Below are 19,335 nucleotides of genomic sequence, written 5' to 3' on the forward strand. Positions count from 1 at the left end.
AAAACATTAAGAATGGGATTAAAAATTTACAATCTAAACAGTACTGATGCTTCCTACATAAGCTCCAATTAGAATTTGGACATAACCTCATTTATATTAGCCAGCTAGATTTATTAAATTTGCAACAAACCAACATAAATCCAAGCATAGAAACAAACAACCACACCTTGGCTTCAGTGACCTTAAAAAAAATCCAACACAACAACAAAACTCAACACACATAAAAAACCCACCGCTTTATGCAGTGACCTTGCTCAATTGAAGGTGGAGAGAGAACTGACATGCACCCCCCCCACCACCATAATTCTGCGGGGGACAGAGAAATAACCCGACCGCCATTAGGCCACGCTCTGCGTCGGTTACTCCAGCTAACCAGACCCGAGCGTCCTTGAGTGATTTTAAAATGACAAAACCATAACTGAGAGAAATAACCCAGCGTGCTCTGTGTCGTTCATGACCCGTGGATGATGCAAAAAGATGGTAACATAATTTCAAATCATAACAACTAGCCAAACAACAGATTGGGCTCCGACTGAGTCAATCCTGTGCAGCTTTGTATGCTTTTATTTCATATGCTATCAACTAGCGGAATCAAAACAGACGGTTTAGTCATGACGTTTGCCATTCACCAGCCTGTCTCCACTGATGAGGGAATAACAGATATGACTTTCATTTTTAAATCAATAAAGAGTGAGTGTGTCCAGTCTGGGGCATCTTGAGCAGGATGGAGGTGAATTTGCACTTTTGTGACTAATGAAGCAAGGATGGCAAGCTGCGTACCACATTCTTTCTTTCTAACAAACCTCCTGGAGCTGAGGCACCTGCGATTCTCCTTTTTCACTGTCTGTAGGTTTAGCGTTTTTTCTCTCTTACATACACATGGTTATGATTAAAATCCAAAAGTGTTTTATTGCCTGATTGCATTGGAGAATCTTTCACATGTGACTTTCATTCTCTAGTTCTTTAGCTTAAATCAGCTGGTGCTTTCAGAGGCATCATGCACCTTTTTTTTTTTTTTTTGTTTGAACTGGCAGTTTTGGTTCACTTGGTGCACCAGGCAAGATAAGACATGACAAAAGGGAGGAATAAATTTTTTTAACAACTTAGTAGTTATTTATTTAAGTGTAAGATATGTTAGGCTAGTGGTGCAGTTGACATTTAAGACATGCAAAGAGGACCCGCATGGATAAGATGTCCAATTAAACTAGCATTTAATGTTTTGATATATCAAGTTTTTTGCTGCAAATTGTTAGAAAGGTGTTTACAAAATTGTAGAAAAAAATGGATTAAATAAATAAATAAATCTGAAAATGTAAAACAGTTAATCCAATGTTATTTTATTTTGTTTTTGTATTATTTCTACATTTATTAATATTTTGAATAATATTTTATTGTTGTGGTTTAATTTTAAGTTTAGCTTTAGTAATTTTGTTAACGTTAACTTATTTTCAGTCAACATTTTTTTTTATATTTGCATCTAATATTTATATTTTATTTAATCTCTATTTCAATTAACATTTTTTTAATGGTTTTAATTAACAACAACACTGAAATTAAATGAATGAATCTAAAAGTTTAACCTACTCTAGCCAGTGCTAATTTAGAATTATTCATATAATATTATAGTATTTATTAATATTTTAGAATTAGCTTTATTAGAATTACTATATTTTCAGTTTTCAATTTCATTTTAAAGTTTAAGTAATTTTGTCATGTGCTTTTGTCATTTTTTATAAATATTTCTATTTAGCTTTAATTCATTATTATTGTTATTATTATTAATATTCATTTATTATAAATTATTTTTTGTTATATATTAATTATTTAATTATGTTTTAATTGTTAATTTAGTATTTCAACTTTATTTTAATTTATTTTTTACAGTTCATTACCAAGGAAACATTTGTAATTTTCTCAACAACAACAAAAAAAAATTAAGTTTGGGGTTTTTATATAATATTCATATTTTATTTTATTTAATTTCAGCTTTATTTCAATTTCTAAAAACAATTTTAAAAGTTTTAGTCAACAATTAACAACACTAGAATGAGTGTATGAGTGAATGAATGAATAGTTTATAAAACACCTTTGCATCACAGCATCTACAGCAACAATATTTTGTTTCTACTTTCATTATGTCAGTATCTAATTATCATCTCAAAAGACAGATTCTTGTGCGCTTGTAAATAAATACTAATACATGTGTTTTTTTTTTTTCAAAACTATAAATCTGGTTTGTCAAATAATTATGTCCTCCAACCCTGAACCTGAAACAATTGCTCTCTCTGATCTTTCCCTTGCGCTCAAAGGTACTTCTTGTTCTTTCTCAAGGTGACAGCTCCTGACTGATGCCAGACAGCGAGTTACTCTTCAGTCTGAAGCTAACGAGTGAGGCGCAGTCATGCTGATATCTCAACAGGACAGCTCTGGGAGTCTTTAGAAAGTTATATGTGGGCCCAGGCTGACAGCCAGTGGGTGTTGTGACAGAGTTCACTCACAGACAGGAGTCGGTTCCTCTCTTTCTCGGAGACGCTCTGGGTGTTTTCTAGAGCGACCCGGTGCTTTCTGGAGATTTCATCCAATGCCCGGCTGTGGGCATCCTTAAAGTGAGCAGTGTCCTCTTCATATTTGGCACGCAAGTTCATGAGCTCCTTCTCATAGATCTGCTTTTCCTCTCGAAGTGACTGTTGAGGGGAAAAAAAATCAAAGACAAATATATTTAAAAGATGGTTTGATGCTTATATAACTGTTTTTAATATATATTTATTTATATATTGTATATATAAAAAAACTCTAAACACGTAAATTTTATTATTACCCATCTGATGCATTTATATTCATTTATTATTCCTTAAATCTAGATACAGTTTTTGATTATTTATTATTTACATAGTAAACACACAAACAAAAAAACACAAAAATAATTAAACATAAACACAAAATTAACAAAATGTTTTTTGAAAAATGTCATCACACCATCAAAAAAAAAAAAAAAAAAACAAAAAAAAAAAAACAGTAATATTATGAAATATTATTACAATTTAAACTTACCTGTTTTCAGTTTCAATATATTTTAAAAAGTAATTTATTCCTGTGATGCAAAGCTGAATTTTCAGCATCATTACTTCAGTCTTCAGTGTCACATGATCCTTCAGAAGTCCTTCTAATATGCTGATTTGCTGATTATTATCATTAATGTTGAAAACAGTTGTGCTGCTTAATATTTTTGTGGAAACCATGCTACATTTTTTTCAGGATTCTTTGATTCTTTCTTTGAACAAAGAAGAACATCATTTATTTGATCCAGAAATTAATGCATTTACTGTTACTTTTGATCAATTTAATGTGTCTTTGCTGAAAAGTAGTAATTTCTTTCAATACATTAAATAAACAAATAAATAATACTGACCCCAAACCTTTGAACAGTAGTGTTTATATCACATTTCTGACCTTAATTACTACTACTTTTAAAAAAAAAAACAGCTGCTAATTTATTCAACAAAGGTAAAGGTTTTTAAGTGACTTTTGCATTTTGGTTTCAATAAAAGATATTTTTGGACTGAGAAGTAAGAGTTTTGAAAGTTTTCATGGGGAATTTATATATCATTTAAAATCCTTTAGATAAATACTTTTCATTCCATGTTATTAAAGTATATAACATTAAAAGATCAAAAACAACAATCAAGTATGGTTTGTGAAAAGAGCACAAACAGGCATCAATAAGGGACACTGTCTCTTGTTCAGAAATGTTATGAATCCAATCTAAAAGTATAACAGTGAAAGCTGAAAGCCCACACTGACACTGCTAAATAAACTTCGCCTTATAGGACCAGCAGAAGTGTCAGCAGAGTGAATCACTCCACAATGCTTTCCCGCTCTATTTGGTGAGTGTTGTCATAGTAACAGCTAACTCAAGGCTGTGCTGCTAACAAACAGTGATGTGGGCGACAGAACGAAACAGAGAGAAAGCTTGATGAGACCTTTTCAAATGAGAATTATCCTGAAATCCACGCACAAGAGAGAACCAATAATTCCATGATACTTTGTAAATTCTACACACTACATTTTTGAAAAGTTGGTTTTAGGGAATTACTGAACTTAGGCTGGTTTCAGCTGAGCCCCTTCTGATGTGTTTATTAGGCTAATGCAGGGCTCCAAACAAAAAAATCGAGTAAGGAGCCATTGGCTCCTATAAGAAAAAACTTAGGAGCCAAATAATTTTTTTTAGGTGCCACAGAATAAATGTGTTTTATTTATTTTACGATTATTATTATTTATTTATTTACATTTCAACATTTCAATCATACTGTGGTCTCATCTTTTCTTGACTTTATCAGCATTTTAATCCATCTTGTAGATGACCTGGGAACTAAGGTTCACTTAAAGTGGGAACTAAATGTCTTTTCCAGCTTTGAAATCTACAGTCACAAAGAATTGTTCATTACACCGAGTCTCTGTACCAGTATCATGGAGCAGAAGCATCACTTGGCCACTGAGTGTAGCTTGGGCTCCACACACATGAGACATTTCAGTAAGTTGTACTGTAGGCTCTCTTATAAAATAGCCTACCTTTTGATGTTAATTCATGTTCATTATGTACTATATTAGTAAAGAGAAAGATTAAATGAGTTCACTTGCCCTTGAACGGAGGCGCTAAAGCGACCGCGCCCTGCCCCATTAAGGAGCACCAAAACTGTATTGTTTGAATTTCGTTATGAATTCGGAATAATTTTAAAGCTGGTACTTTTTATTAAAAAAGTTACAAAGCACGTAATTTTTGCGATTACTGGACGGCAGTTGCACTTCAAATAATGAAGTTCACGCATTAAAAGAACACAGATCTTGTTTAGAAGAAGCCATATTAGTAATTATTATAAACGAGAATTGTTAACGATATTGCCAATATTCACACAGCTGACAGCTTTACCTGTTCTAGTTTGTTCAAGTTGTGCACGAAACAGACGCTGTATTTTCTGCACTTTCCCTTCTGTCTCCGTCATTTCTCTCTCGCTGCACAGCGGAGGCTGCGTTTATCAGACTGTGTGCGTCAGCACTGATGTGCGGCAGAGATGAGGACTGTCTGAAACTCTCTTTCCACTAAAACTTTGATGCGCATCGTCTCAGTTTAATACGTGAACATAACAAAAGATTTGATCGCAAAACAATTAGGAAAAAAAGGCATTAAATTCAAATTTTTTAAGTTATAACATTAAATGCCAGATTGCAATAACACTCGGGCTGATTCTGGCTGAAATGCGTCTCTGTCGGTTCAGTCTCGGCATCGGTCAGAAGATAATGGGCCCAGAGCCGCGCCGACTCTACAAAATGCCAAGTTAGACATGTTTCTGTTGCCATGATTTTGCCAAGTTAGACATGTTTCTGTTGTACACGCGGTGGGGTGTACACTCGGTGTAGTTGTGTTTATTAACCTTCGGCCCGAGTTCGTTTTATCACAGACGGGGCACTGCTAGAATGAAGCAAATCATAACTTTTTTAGCGGTTAAATCCTGAGGAGCTTTCGGCGGGTAGTCGCCAGTGGCGACCTCAGCAAAAACGTCAGTCGCAAATTAATATTTATGGTCGCAAATGCGACTGTTTTAGTCGCAGTTTGGAGCCCTGTAATGTTCACAGAGAACACAGTCTTGTGTTTCTAAAACAGCTAAATGGAACGTAAGGGAAATAGATGACAGGAGTCTTCTGAAAAAAATAAAATAAATAAATAAATAAATTTAGGCCTACATTTAGGCTTTATGTATTTAAAGTGCAATTGGATTTTACATCTTAACATATTAACTGAATTTTGTTAGCCATTTTATAATCATGTTCAAACTTTTTATATAAAAAATAGATGAAAAAATCTTTCTCATTTTATTTGTTATATGACTGACAAATATGTATCATATGACGTTAGATTGAAACATTAAGTTATGTTAAAACTTGTAATCCAAATGGATGAAATTCAAATTCAATGCAATTCAAATACATAAATCCTAAAATAAGACAAATAACTTTTGAGCGCAGAGATGTTTTTGAGTTGATTTTTACCTTGACAAAAACAAATAAAATAAATATAAAATGTAAAAACAAAAAAATTAAAAAATTTTAAGTGCAGAAATTGTACCCATTAATTTATTTTATGACTGACAAATATGCATCATATGAAGTTAGTTTGAAATATTAGTTTATGTTAAAACTTGCAATCCAAATAGATGAAAATTCAATAAAAATTCAATGCAATTCAAATACATAAATCTTAAAATAAGACATATTTTTTGAGTGGTGAGAGATGTTTTGAATTTATTTTTACCATGACAAAAAATAAAATAAAAATAAAATGTAAAAATAAACAAACAAACAAATAAAAAATAAATAATTAGTTGATTTAACTGGACACTTGTATCATGACCTTTTCTGAAGCTGTAAATAATAAATTCAGCTTCAATTCTCGTTGAGCTTTTTCCTTCTTCATTAGCCAAAACACTGGAGATTGACAGGAAGCTATTAGGAAGAGAGAAGGGAAATGCCTTCGCAATGTGTCACATGACGGACTGCACCACAGCTTTTAAAATGTTTCCCAAAGTCTACTAGTAAAACTGCTGAGAGGGATATTTCTGAAGCAGAAACAAGCCCACATTCCCACAATCTGTTTATTGGGGCTCTCAATGTATTAATAATGGAAGAAAACCTAAATGCGACAGGACAGCCAAAAAGCCAAACTGCTAGAGCAGATTGTTGCGTGAAAAGAGCACGAGATGCCACTACTTTAGCGAGTCAAATAAATAGCCATGCTGTCTCCGCACAAGAACATTTTTTTTTACCAGGCTGAGTGAAACCACTGAGAAATAAGAATTCCCTTTCAATCAAACCGGCCATCCACAAAGAGACATTTTCTGAGGTCTTGAGCCCTCTGCAGTGAGGATGGAGCATTCTGAATTAAACATAGAGGTCTGGATTTGGCTGTGATAAAGCACCCAGTGTTTAACGTGAGAGATGGCCTTGTACAGTATATGCTTAAAGCTTAAGCTAATGATGTCTTAAAGGAACTCGTGAAATAAATGTTTCTGAAGGAGACTGATGTTTAAGCTTCATACAGACAGATTCTGCAAACTTGAGCTGTTTTTCCTCACTCCATCTCTTAGATACACTAACCAGGCTTCAAGATCTTCTGGTGCAGTACAAAATGTGCCCCCAAGAAATATTTGGACACTTAAAATGTCATTGCATTAGACATAAAATATTAAACCAAGTGGCATTTGCACAAACTGCTGCTAGAGCAACCAGAAAGTTCCCAAAGAATCCAGAAAAAATATAATGGTTTCCTGACAATAACAATAAGAAAAAAATATTCTTCAGCACCAAATCAGCATATTAGAATGTTTTCTGAAGGATCATGTGCCACCAAATACTGGAGTATTAATGCTGAAAATTCAGGTTTGCCATAAAAAAATAATAAAAATAACTGTATTTTAAAATACACTGGAATAGAAAACTTGTTCTTTATATGGTACAATACAAATCAGGCCGCTCAAAAATATCTGGACACTAAAAACGGCACTGATTAGATAAAAAATATCAAACCAAGCGGCATCTGAAAAAAAAAAAAAAAAAACTGCTAAAGCCTTTCTTAACTTTAATTACCAGAGTCATTTATTCTGTATAAAACCAACTAGTGTCATGATTTTTGACAACCAGAAAGTGCCCAAAGAATCCTAAGAAAAGTTGGTTGTGATACAAAGTGTCCAAACATTCCCAGCGGGCCTAAAGTGATCTATATTCAGTAAACTGAATGGGATTGATCCGTACCTTCTCTAGGGAGAGGATCTGCTGTCTCTGCCTGTCATCCAGAGTCTGACTTTTCTTCTGCAATGCCCCTCGTTCCTCCTCCAGACGCAACACCTTGTCCTTCAGACGAGACTTCTCCGATTCCAGATCCCGAATGACCGCCTCGTGAGTCATCTGGGTGGCCTGCAGGCTTCCGATCTGACCTGGACGGCAGAGAGAAAGCCGGAGACAGAACTGTAGAGGAGGGTCAATGCTTTGAATGTCATCTAACACAGAGAGCAGACAGAGTCAAAGATCCTTTCCAACTGCCAATACTGTGAACCTGAATGCTGCAAATAAACCTCAAGTTTGCCTACTCTTCACCAGATTAAATCTGTCTATGGCTGTGTTAATAATACAATAATAGATACAATAATAAAACAATAAATAAACATGCTGTAGACTGCATTTTATTTATTAAAAATAGTATGTTGAACAGTTAAGAAGAGCAAATTATGCTGCATGTTTAATTCAGGAATTTCAGTTGTCTCCTCAGTAATAAAAATGGTTATTTAGCATTACTAATTCCAATTATATATATATATATATATATATATATATATATATATAATATATATATATATATATATATATAATATTATATATATATATTTGGCAACCAAAAAAAAGCTGAATTTTTGTCTAAAACTTGAAGAGTTAAATAATTTTTATCAACTGAATTAAAACTGAAATTAAATACAATAAAATATAAATATTCAAAGAAAGCTTAAAATGTAAAAAAAAAAAAAAAAAAAAATCTTATTTATTATTTACTGCTTTATTTCAGGTAGTTGCCAACAAAATATTTTACATTTTTGATAAAAACAAATGAAAACTAAACAGAAAAAATAGAAAAGTGCATAAAATTACTAAACCATAAAAAGTAAAAATATAAAAATAAAAGAATAAAAAAAATTAATGAATACTCTATAATAACATTACATTAAAAAGTTAAGGCAACATTTCTGAGTTTTGTACAAGTTCATTTACAAGCACTAAAATGACTAAGACTGAAATAAAAATAAATTAGAGCTTAAATAAAAATATGTAAGAATAGAAAAAAATAAATAAAAATGACAAAAGCATATGAAAATTAGTAAAACTCAAAAACCTACACTTAAATGAAAATGAAAACTAAAACTAAAATAAAATAAAATCTAAAATGTTAATAAATATTATATAATACTAAAATGACAGAAAAAAAAGAGTTAAAGGTTGATATTGATATTGTGTTTTATGTTTTTAAGTTTTGTTACACTGGAAATGGATGGTCAGGCTGGGTGCATTGAATTGTGGGAATTTGAATAGTTTTTAAGTTTCCTTGATTGTTCTGGTACTAATTAAATGTTTCTGCAATTTCTTGTCTATTATACTAATAATAAGCAGTGCTTAATTCAAGTTAATTACATTACAGTTACTGATATCTGCACGTTTTCTCACTACAAACGTTTAAAAAGAAATGCACTTGGTCAATGTGTGGTCTATCTGGAGTTGAAGCCTGGATAAGAGTCTCAGATAACGGCTTCTGCTTCATGTTAAATTCATTAATGCAGTGCAGAAAACACATAAACACAATCACGGAGTGTGAATCGAGTCCTTAAACACCCAGATAAAAGATCAGAAGTGTGTTTGGCATTTAGGTGTGACAGACCCAGCTGGGCTCTGCCTCCCTCAGGGAACATTCCAGAATGTGGGTGATGAACACTGTTAGGACACACAGCTGCTGTTGCCAGGATACCAGGAGCTGATCCGTCACCCCAAACTTTTCTGTCAACAGCAATGGTGCCTTGCACCTGGAGCTGTGTCTCTGATCTGATGCACCGCTGACTAAATCCAGTTAACCTTTACCCAATAAATATGCCAATAATTGGCATAGTTTATTTGTTTGGTTTTTATTTATTCAAATATCACTATTTTTATCCATTAAAGTCTTTTTAGCTGAATCAGGTTTTCATCTATGAGGTGACAATAGAATTTAACCTCAAAAAGTACTTTATTATAATAATTAGTCATTATCTTTACCCATGGACTTCATATTCATATTAACATAAAAATATAACAGCAGCAAAAGCAACAATAATTAAAAAATACATGCTTAATAAAAATGCATGTATTATTACAAATTATACAAACAACAGTTAAAGTATGTGAATTTCATTTAATTTTAACCAGTTATATGCCAATAATCAGTTTAGTTTTTTTTTACCCTTAAAATACCACTAGCCAGTAGTCAATTGTTTAGGTTTGAATATAACAAAGAAAAATTTATCAATAAAATAAGGATCTAAAACCTAGATCCTGAAATTCCTGAACATTTAAATGAATAAAAATAAAAACTGAATCAGGTCTGTAAAGCAACAACAGATTTTAACCTCAAAAAACAGTTGCCATTATTTTAAACCATGCATTTCAAAAACAGAATTGCAATGTTGATGATTATGATGATGATGATGATGATGATGATAATAATAATAATAAAGACTTTAACTCATGCATTTCAAAAATTTATTTGCAATATTGATGATGATGATGAGGATGATGTTGATGATAGATGTTAACATCAAAAATAGTTACAATTATTTTAGTGCATACGCTTCTAACATTTATGTGTAATATTAATAATAATTATTATTTCAATATAAAAAATGACAATAATAATAATAATTTAAAAAACATGACTCATAAAGATGCATGTATTCTAAGAAACAATACAAACTGTTAACCTCTCTGAAATTCATTTAATTTTACTTCAAATTATTTACAAATGTTTTATTTAAATTACAGTTCTGTATCCTGTTTAAATTCAATTCAAAGGGAGAAGATCAGTTGGAACCTGAAGGCACTTGGCATTTAATTCTGAATCTCACACAATCCTGCTGTGCATGCTGGTAATGGATTAGTAGCCTAAAGCAGTGTAGAAGGATGAATCAATGAAAGTGAGCGGAGTGGGATTGAACAGTTGACTGTGAACAGAGGTGATGGGAGAGCATGTGCGTATCTCACTGGCTTTGAGCAGGATCTCTGTGGCCTGCTGCTGCACTCGGTCTCTGGACGCCTCCAGCTCACACTCCGCCTCCCTCTGCCTGATTTCCACGATCTCCGTGTCCTTAGTCACCTCCTCCAACTGTTTATGCAGCTCCTGCAGACACACACACAAATCAATCAAAAAAACGATCAAAACACTTCACACAAACCTCTCTATCTCTCTGTTCATTACTCAGAGCTGCCTCTCTATATAACCATCACGAGGTTTCTCTCTTTGGCTCGCTCTCTCTTTCACTCATGTCATTTTTTCCATTTTTGCTCCTTTCACACTGTCTCCTCTATTCTCAAATTCATCCTCATTAATTGTGCATGTACACATTAGCTCTTTCTCCCTTTCATCTCTGCTCTCTCTGTCGATTTCCTCCGTCGCCTTCTAAAAGAACTTCTCTCGGCTTCCATCGCTCATTGTCTGACTAACTTTTTCCTTCACTTCCACCATTGTGGAGCTCACATTAAATTTTTCAAATCATCGACTTTTCCACTGAATGAATTCATTTAATGTATTTTGTTCTTCTTATAGCAAAGACAGCAAAAAGAGAAAGAAACGACCCACTTGTAGGAAAATTTCAGCATTATAATGCTACATATAGAGACTTTTTGGTAGAACGGACATGCACAACATGAAAAATACATTATTTTAGTGCAGAACTGAAAAAGATCAATTTTACGCCACTGTTGTCAGATTTTATTGCTGTTTGCAGGGCCATCGCTATAAATTCTGGGCCCTGTGCACTGAATTTGCTATGAGGCCCCCACAAAATCCCTTTGGGGGGTGGGGAGGGTTGCTGGGGGTGGTATGAGTTGCGATCGTAAGATGTAAAATACAGATGTAAAAAGACGTTCCCACAAGTTCCCCCTTGAATGTTTTGATGTGTCATAGGGCCTTCAATTGAAGTAAATAAGTGAATAAATAAAACAGGACAGAAAAGATAGATATTACTGAATTCACAACAAATGCAACAAACTTAATAATGCATTTTTTGTCACATAGAAAAGCACTGATTTTGAGCTAGAATGCTGGAAAGTTACTGCTAATAAATTGTCATCATTTCCTCAATGACTTTCCAAATGACTTTCTTCTGTTGAACACAAAAGGGCAGATTCCATAGAATGTTACCAAACCATTTTGTTTACCCTTTATTTCTACTGTATGGACATAAATTTCTTGAATTTCTCAAATTATGTTCCACAGAAGAAAGAAATTCATACAGGTTTGGAATGACACCATGTTGAGTAAATGATGACAATTTTCATTTTTGGGTGTAATAATAAGCACCTAATTTATACAAGACACTGATATTTATTTTTTAATCAGGCCCTTATTGAATTAACATTTTATTGCAATTAAAATTAATTAGAACTAAACATCTATAAAGAAAGAAGTATCCAGAGTTTAATTACAATTGAAAACTTATTGAAGTAATTTTGTCTGTCCATCCATCCATATAAAAACATTTTAAAGTTTGAGGCCAGTAGTTTTTTGCTTGTTTGTTTTTAAGAAATTATTACCTTTATTTAGCAAGCATGCTTTAAATTGGTCACATTCATTTGCTAAATTCAATTACAGTAAAACATTTAAAATGTTACAAAATATATCCATTATCAAATAAAAATAGCATTGCTTTAACTGCAATCCAAAAATTAATCCCTAAAACAATACTTTCACAAAACAGAAATTTTCAACATTTATAATAATAATTAAATAATAATATTTAATAATTACATAATAATTAAGTTTCTATTTAAACTAAGTGCAAATAGCCTGTCTGGTTGGCAGAGGCTCTTTACACTTTGTGACTTTTTGGCGCAATCGACCCGAGTTCGAATCCTCCTTTCGCCGAACTCATTCTTCTGCCTTCTCACATCACATATCACATCAGAAAGGCATTTATTTTCAATAAAATGAAGGAAATAATTGAAAAGTGGAAAATAAAGTTCATCATGGGTGTTAATTGCTTAGGATTAGGGGTAGGTGTTGGGAGGGCTTTACTGTCCCAATAAGGTGGCATCCATTCAATTATTTTAATAAAAATGATAAAAATGTATTTTTTAAGAAACGTAACAGTTTAAAAAAATCACGATTATATCATAAAATGAAAACTTTAAAGTATCTAACAAAACGTAAAACAAACACCCGCTTGTGTGAACCAAAGACCATTTTCTAGGGGATTTAATCAAACTCCCATTCAAAAAAACCCATTGACTCTGGTACGATGTGCTAAAATGCTAACTTGCCTTCTGGGTTTTTGCCTACAAAGTGACATCATAGTTCCACCACTTATTGATAAGCATATAGACGACACCATTGTTTACAATACAACCAGAGCACATGTTTAGACGCGCTCCAGAGGCGGTTTAGCCAATCACAACACACTGGGCCAGCTGACCAATCAGAGCCCATCGCGTATTTCTGAGGGAGGGGCTTCACAGAACCAGGAAATCATTGGAGTGTTTATAGGAGAAGGGACAGTGCGGTAAAAAAAAAAAAAGTTAATTATGTGAAAAATAAGTTTTTTTTTTTTTTTTTTTTTTTTATGAAGCATTAACACATTAGATAACCATAAACACAATCAAGCCAGAAAAAAATTAAATACATACAGTTATTTATGCATTTGGCAGATGCTTTTATCCAATGCGACTAACAGTGAATTCAGGCTATACAGTTTTTTAGCCATGTGTTCCCAGGAATCAAACCCATGACCTTTTGTGCTGCTAACGCAATGCTCTACCACTGAGCCACAGGAACATACACAGTCAACCACGCTTTAAAGATTATTGCTTTAAATTGTTATAATTATCTTGTATTTATTATATTGGTGCAGTATAATAGCATTGCTTTAACTGTATTCTTAATTGTATTTTCTGAAGCAATACCTGGTGCAATACTAAAAATGCCCTTTTAAAATGACCTGTGAAATCTTTAAATAAGGTGACAGGAGTCTCATCTGGAAAACAGCAGCTTGTAATTGGGTGAAAATCAGCACCTGGGGAATCTAAATGTTCTTTGATTGAAGAGTGTCTGATTTGCCAAATTGTGACTGCAGGCTATTTGACCTTGGATATTTGGGTTTGACTTCAATGATTTTACCTTTTTGTTTATACTAAAGGCTCCAAGTATGTGATGTAGATCTCTCACCTGAGTAATTCAGCATTTGATCAGCAAAGATTAACAAAAACCAGCACAGACCCCAGGGAGGCAGATCATTATGAGCGCCAGTCTGAAAATGCCACAGTGACTAAAGATCGATTCCATTAAAGATCTGCTCTCTCTCTGTGTGTGTGTGTGTGTGTGTGTGTGTGTGTGTGTGTGGGTGGAGCTAAAGAGGCTCGGCACATTGCCATTAAATAGCCATTATAATGTGTCATAAAAGCAAGAATTTATGTAATACAAACATAATATTAAAGTGGCCATCATTGTTCATTTGAACGACCATATTATAAATCAAGGCAAGCATGGATCTTTTGATGACACCCATAAATTACATTTTGTCAGTTCTTCCATTCAGAAACAAGTCCAAGAAATGCCTTGGAGGGCCATGCTGGCTGACTGGCTTTTTTCTTTAAAGATATTTAAAAGACAGTTCAGAGTTCAGGATGTGTGCCACTGCGTTTGAAGTCTCTTCTGTAAATGTGTCTGAAATATCTGATGTGTTCAGAGAACCAAAGCACTACAGTAGTTTGACTTTCACTGCGATGATTTTCTGTGTACGCCATTTTAATGATTTAAAATACACTGTATAGGGTTAAAAAAATACTGAATTTGTTCTTACTGTATGTGTTTGTAAATGACTTGTAAATTAAACTTAAAAAAAAAAAAAAATTAACATCAACAGCATTTGTAACCCATTTTAGTACCACAATGTGATACATTTAAACAAGATATTTAACATGAAAAAAAAAAAAAACATGTAGAGCAGTTAATTAAAAAATGAGACCAGCGGCCAGGAACCTGTTAGGAAATGAGTTGTGAATTTAGCTGTCATTTTAACTATTAAGATAAGATGATTCTCATTACATGAATTAGAAAATGAGATTAAATATGCAACATAAGTTTTAAGCATCAACAAATGTACTTTTCTCTATGAAAGTGAAATTCTGCACAAAGCCAATCAGAGTCTAATAAAAAAAAAAAAAATTCAGTAAGGTAACACTATACAATAAGGTCACATTAGTTAACATTAGTTAACTACATGAGTTAACATAAACTAACAATGGAAAATACTTCTTAAGAATTATTATAATGTTGATTCCAGCGTTTACTAATACATTATTAAAATGAAAAGTTGTATCTATTAATGTTAAGTAATATACCTGAGCTAACACGGACTAACAATAAACAATTGATTTTAATGAACTAAGTTAACAAAGATAAATAAATACTGCAACAAATGTAATGCTCACTGTTAGTTAATGTTAGTTAATGCATTAAATCCATTTAACAAATAGAACTTTATTGTAAAGTGTTGTCTTAAATTAAATTAAATTAAATTAAATTAAATTAAATTAAATTAAATTAAATTAAATTAAATTAAATTAAATTGAATCTTAAATTAAATTAAATTAAATTGAATCGAATTGAATGGAATTCAATTCAGTTCTCACTATTAACTAGTTGCTTATCTGCATACTTATTACTATCATATTGGCTGTTTATTAGTACTTATAAAGCATAAATTAATGGCTTATTCTGCATTAACATATTTTAGATCGCTTAATCCTACCCCATACCTAAATGTAACAAGTACTTTGTGGACTAGTGGTGGACTGGTGGTGGATGAGGAGATTCCCCCCTTCTATGTAAAGCACTTAGAGTGCCCAGAAAAGCACTATATAAATGTAAGGAATTATTAGGAATTATTTTTTAACAATTAATAATTAGCAAATTAGGAGTTTATTGAAGCAAAAGTCATAGGTAATAGCTAGTTATAGTGAAAATCGGTCCCCAAACTAAAGTATGACCAGAATGTCATACCAGGGTGAGTAAATGATGACAGAATTTTCATTTTTGGGTGAACAATATCATTGAATTAAAGTAAATTTTTAATTAAATATTTATTTATTTAAATGAATAATTTTAAATTTAATTTGCAAAATAATAAAATAAAATAAAATAAAATAAAATAAAATAAAATAAAATAAAATAAAATAAAATAAAATAAAATAAAATAAAATAAAATAAAATAAAATAAAATAAAATAAAATAAAATAAAATAAAATAAAAACAAGGACACGTGAGGCATCTGGTGGCCTTTACCTTGATGTTGTTCTCTGCAGCAATGAGGGAAGCCTGCAGTTTGTGGGATTTCTCTCTGCTCTCCCTGGCCTCCTCCTGCACCCGCTGCAGTTCACTGCGCAGCTTCCCCAGAGTCTTCTGCAGCGCTGCTTCCTGCACCTGGAACTCCTTCCTCAGCTCGGCTTCAGTCTTCTTCCAGGCCAGCAGGTTCTCTGCAGTCATCTGCTGCGTGCGCTTCATGGCCTCCAGTTCCCGTTCATAGAAAGCCTGGGCTTTATTTAGCTTGGCCTCGTACTCCTCCACCAGACGCTTCTTGTCCTGTTTCAGTTCCTCAACTCTTTCGGTCAGTGAATCCACCTCCGCTTTGTGAAGCTGTCCCAGTTTCTCTTGGTCTTTGCTGTAGTTTGCATTCTGGCTTTGGTGTGAGCGAAGCAGTTCTTGGACCTGTGAATACAACATTCATTTGAGTTTCTTTTAAATGGATGCAAAACACTTTCTAGTGCTGCTTCCTAACCAGTCACAAACAATCCGTCTGTTACTGAATATGAAAATGTTACAGAGAATGACACATTTACAGCCAGCTGGTAGTTATTTGATGTTTAATGTACAGTAGCCTTTGATTTAAGATCTAAGCTAGCAAACTAAAGGTTCAAACCACACAAGGGTCAGTGGCACTTAACCCAAGGTTGCTCCATAACCACTACACATAAAAAAACTTTAATCCAAATCAACAAAAAAAGAAAAAAAAATGAAATTAAAAACAAAAAAAACATACAAAAATATAAAATATACCCATATATAAATAAATCCATCTTAAAAATTTAAATTTGGAAATAAATAAATAAATATTTTTTTAAAATAATTCTGAACATATTTTCATTTTACTATCATTTTACTATATCATTTTTAAATATTTTATTTTTATTTTACAGTGAAATATTACAGTAGTAATATTGTTAAATAACTAAATTTAATAACAATAATAAATTAGTTTTAGTACTATTTTGTAGTCATTCTGAAATATAATCACAAAAGTCTGGCCAAATCGTGCAGCCCTACAAACCTGGATTTTTTTTAAATCACATTTAAAATCACTTTTTTTTAATCCTAAAAATGGGAAATTGATTTTTGCCCAAATCGTGCAGCCCTAGGATAGACCTAAAATTTTACATGTAACCTTAAAAAACTGGTAGACGCACCTCTTGCCGATGTGCGGCACGAAGCTCCTCAAGAGCCTGCTGTTTCTCCTGCTCGAACTGGGACTGCAACTGTCCAAAGGAGCGGAGCTTCTCCTCGAATGAGCGGCGCATTTCCTCCACCTCGCGGGACATGGTGACCACGCGCTGCGTGTGTTGCGCCTCCGTGCACAGCTGCATGTCCTCCACCCGCTGGCGGTACGTCTCGAACTCCGTCAGGGCCTGCCGCTTCATCCGCTCGTGCAGCTCCATGGACTCCTCCAGAGACTGAATGCGCCGCTTCAAGTCCATCTCGTCGCTGATCTTGCTCTTGTACTGCATGATCTTCTCCCGCGTTTCCGAGAGGATCTGCTGCACCTCCTCCTCGTGGGCTTCCTTCAGGGTCTGGATGGCCGCTTCATGCTCGTCATTCTTGGTGTTGAGGGCGTAGATCACCTGGAGAGGCAAAAGGATGAAGAACTCATTGCAAATGAGACTCATAAGTTAAATCAAATACTAGTTGCATCATCTTCTAGAACCTTCTAGGAAACAAGAACCTGTGTTCGCTCAGTCCATAAGCAAGATTAAAATGCCACAGAACAGAAAATAATGTTAAAGGTTAAGTGAACACTGTTTTGCTGATCTAGAGCGTTTGTTTTCAATGCATTACACATGTAAAGCCAAACCAAGGAACTGATGCACTTTCATTGCAGCAAGCTTTCACTGACTGACCTTTAAATCCAGAAGATTTATGTCCAGCTCAAATATGGGTAAAGCTTTTCCATTATACTTTGAGATGTTATATTTATAGGGTAACACCTTATTTACAAAAAAAAATTTTATTTTTCTCACTGGTCACTATACTTATTCTGTAGTGGTTGAAAAGTGTACATTTGACATCAAGTGACCACAAAAAGTACCAAAACTGCACGTCAAAAAAATAATAATAGGCCTGACAATTTTTTAACATTATATAAGCAGTATAAACATTAAACAACTACACAAAAACAAACAGTTTTCTTTGTAATATTTTCATTCACCTTGCATATTTTATTCATGCTTTTTGAAGATGAGAGAATGTCAGTTAACCTGTTCATGTAGTCCTCTGCCTAATTTGTTTACTTATACAAAGTTACACCTAATTGGATGTTTTACCTTTGACATCAGCAACAAAATTATAATTATTAAAAACAAAACAATAATTATAATTATTGTTTCTCTTCTCTTTAACATAATAAAAAATATTCATTTTGCTATCCTATGCAATTAGCATGTATAATTGCATGGTTAGGTGCAATTTGTTAGAGTTTCCCTGTTGTCTGTGACCCTTTTATTACAGAAATGTGACCCATTTTTAAGTTGCAACCCACCAGCTGAGAACTGCCTTGTCTAGAGTGATTAATTATTAAAAGGATACATTATTTAGTTTTTTTATAGCATGCATGAGTTTGGTAATGCATCATTTTCTTTAAAAAAGCTATATGAAACAGTGCACAAAAACTAGAGATACATTTTCAGACACGTTTTTCATTTTTAATTCCCTCAGTTACTAGGGAGAGAGCTTGAAAGTCTCCAAAAATGGGACTGAGATTGCCTTCACAAAATAAAGCTTTGGGCTGCTCATGAATACTTTTGGTTATTTTATTAAAATTCCTAATAAAATTACAGACTCATGAATGAGCTCATGAATATAAGGTTATGCACAAATAATTTAACACAATCCTTTTGAAGGTTTTGATAAGTATTACACAGAGATCAGGAGATAAACTCCCCAGATTTTAAATCAGCACACATATTCACATAAACATGTTCACAAAAAATGTCGGTGTTAAACCAACAATGACACATAAAAAGCCCTTCTTCGTATAAACATAAATAGCTCTTATTTCTTCTCAGCCAAACGATTCCCCTGCTTGATTATTTGAAAACAAACTGACCTTCGACTGCAATTCTCATGCTTTGTGTCCGGCTCCCACTTCATTTCCATAATTGTCTAGACATCTGATTAGGTGAGAGCTGTTTGGCCACCTGAGAGCTGCACAAAAGAGTTATCTCCTTTAC

General features: G+C 33.3%; 1 protein-coding gene across 1 annotated transcript in view; it reads right to left on the minus strand.

Moving 5' to 3' along the window:
* Positions 1–17,790, minus strand: part of LOC109052455 (protein FAM184A-like) — a 74,791-nt gene extending 57,001 nt beyond the window's left edge. The window contains exons 1-5 of the mRNA XM_042746550.1: positions 17,299–17,790; positions 16,121–16,543; positions 10,825–10,960; positions 7,804–7,985; positions 2,499–2,684 (exon numbers count right to left, since the gene is read on the minus strand). Coding sequence (XP_042602484.1) covers positions 2,499–2,684; positions 7,804–7,985; positions 10,825–10,960; positions 16,121–16,543; positions 17,299–17,775 — 1,404 coding nt within the window. The 5' untranslated portion in view covers positions 17,776–17,790. The remainder of the gene's footprint in view (positions 1–2,498; positions 2,685–7,803; positions 7,986–10,824; positions 10,961–16,120; positions 16,544–17,298) is intronic.
* Between the last annotated feature and the right edge of the window lie 1,545 nt (positions 17,791–19,335).

This window comes from Cyprinus carpio, chromosome B20 (genome assembly GCF_018340385.1).
Source record: "Cyprinus carpio isolate SPL01 chromosome B20, ASM1834038v1, whole genome shotgun sequence".
Taxonomy (NCBI): Eukaryota; Metazoa; Chordata; class Actinopteri; order Cypriniformes; family Cyprinidae; genus Cyprinus; species Cyprinus carpio.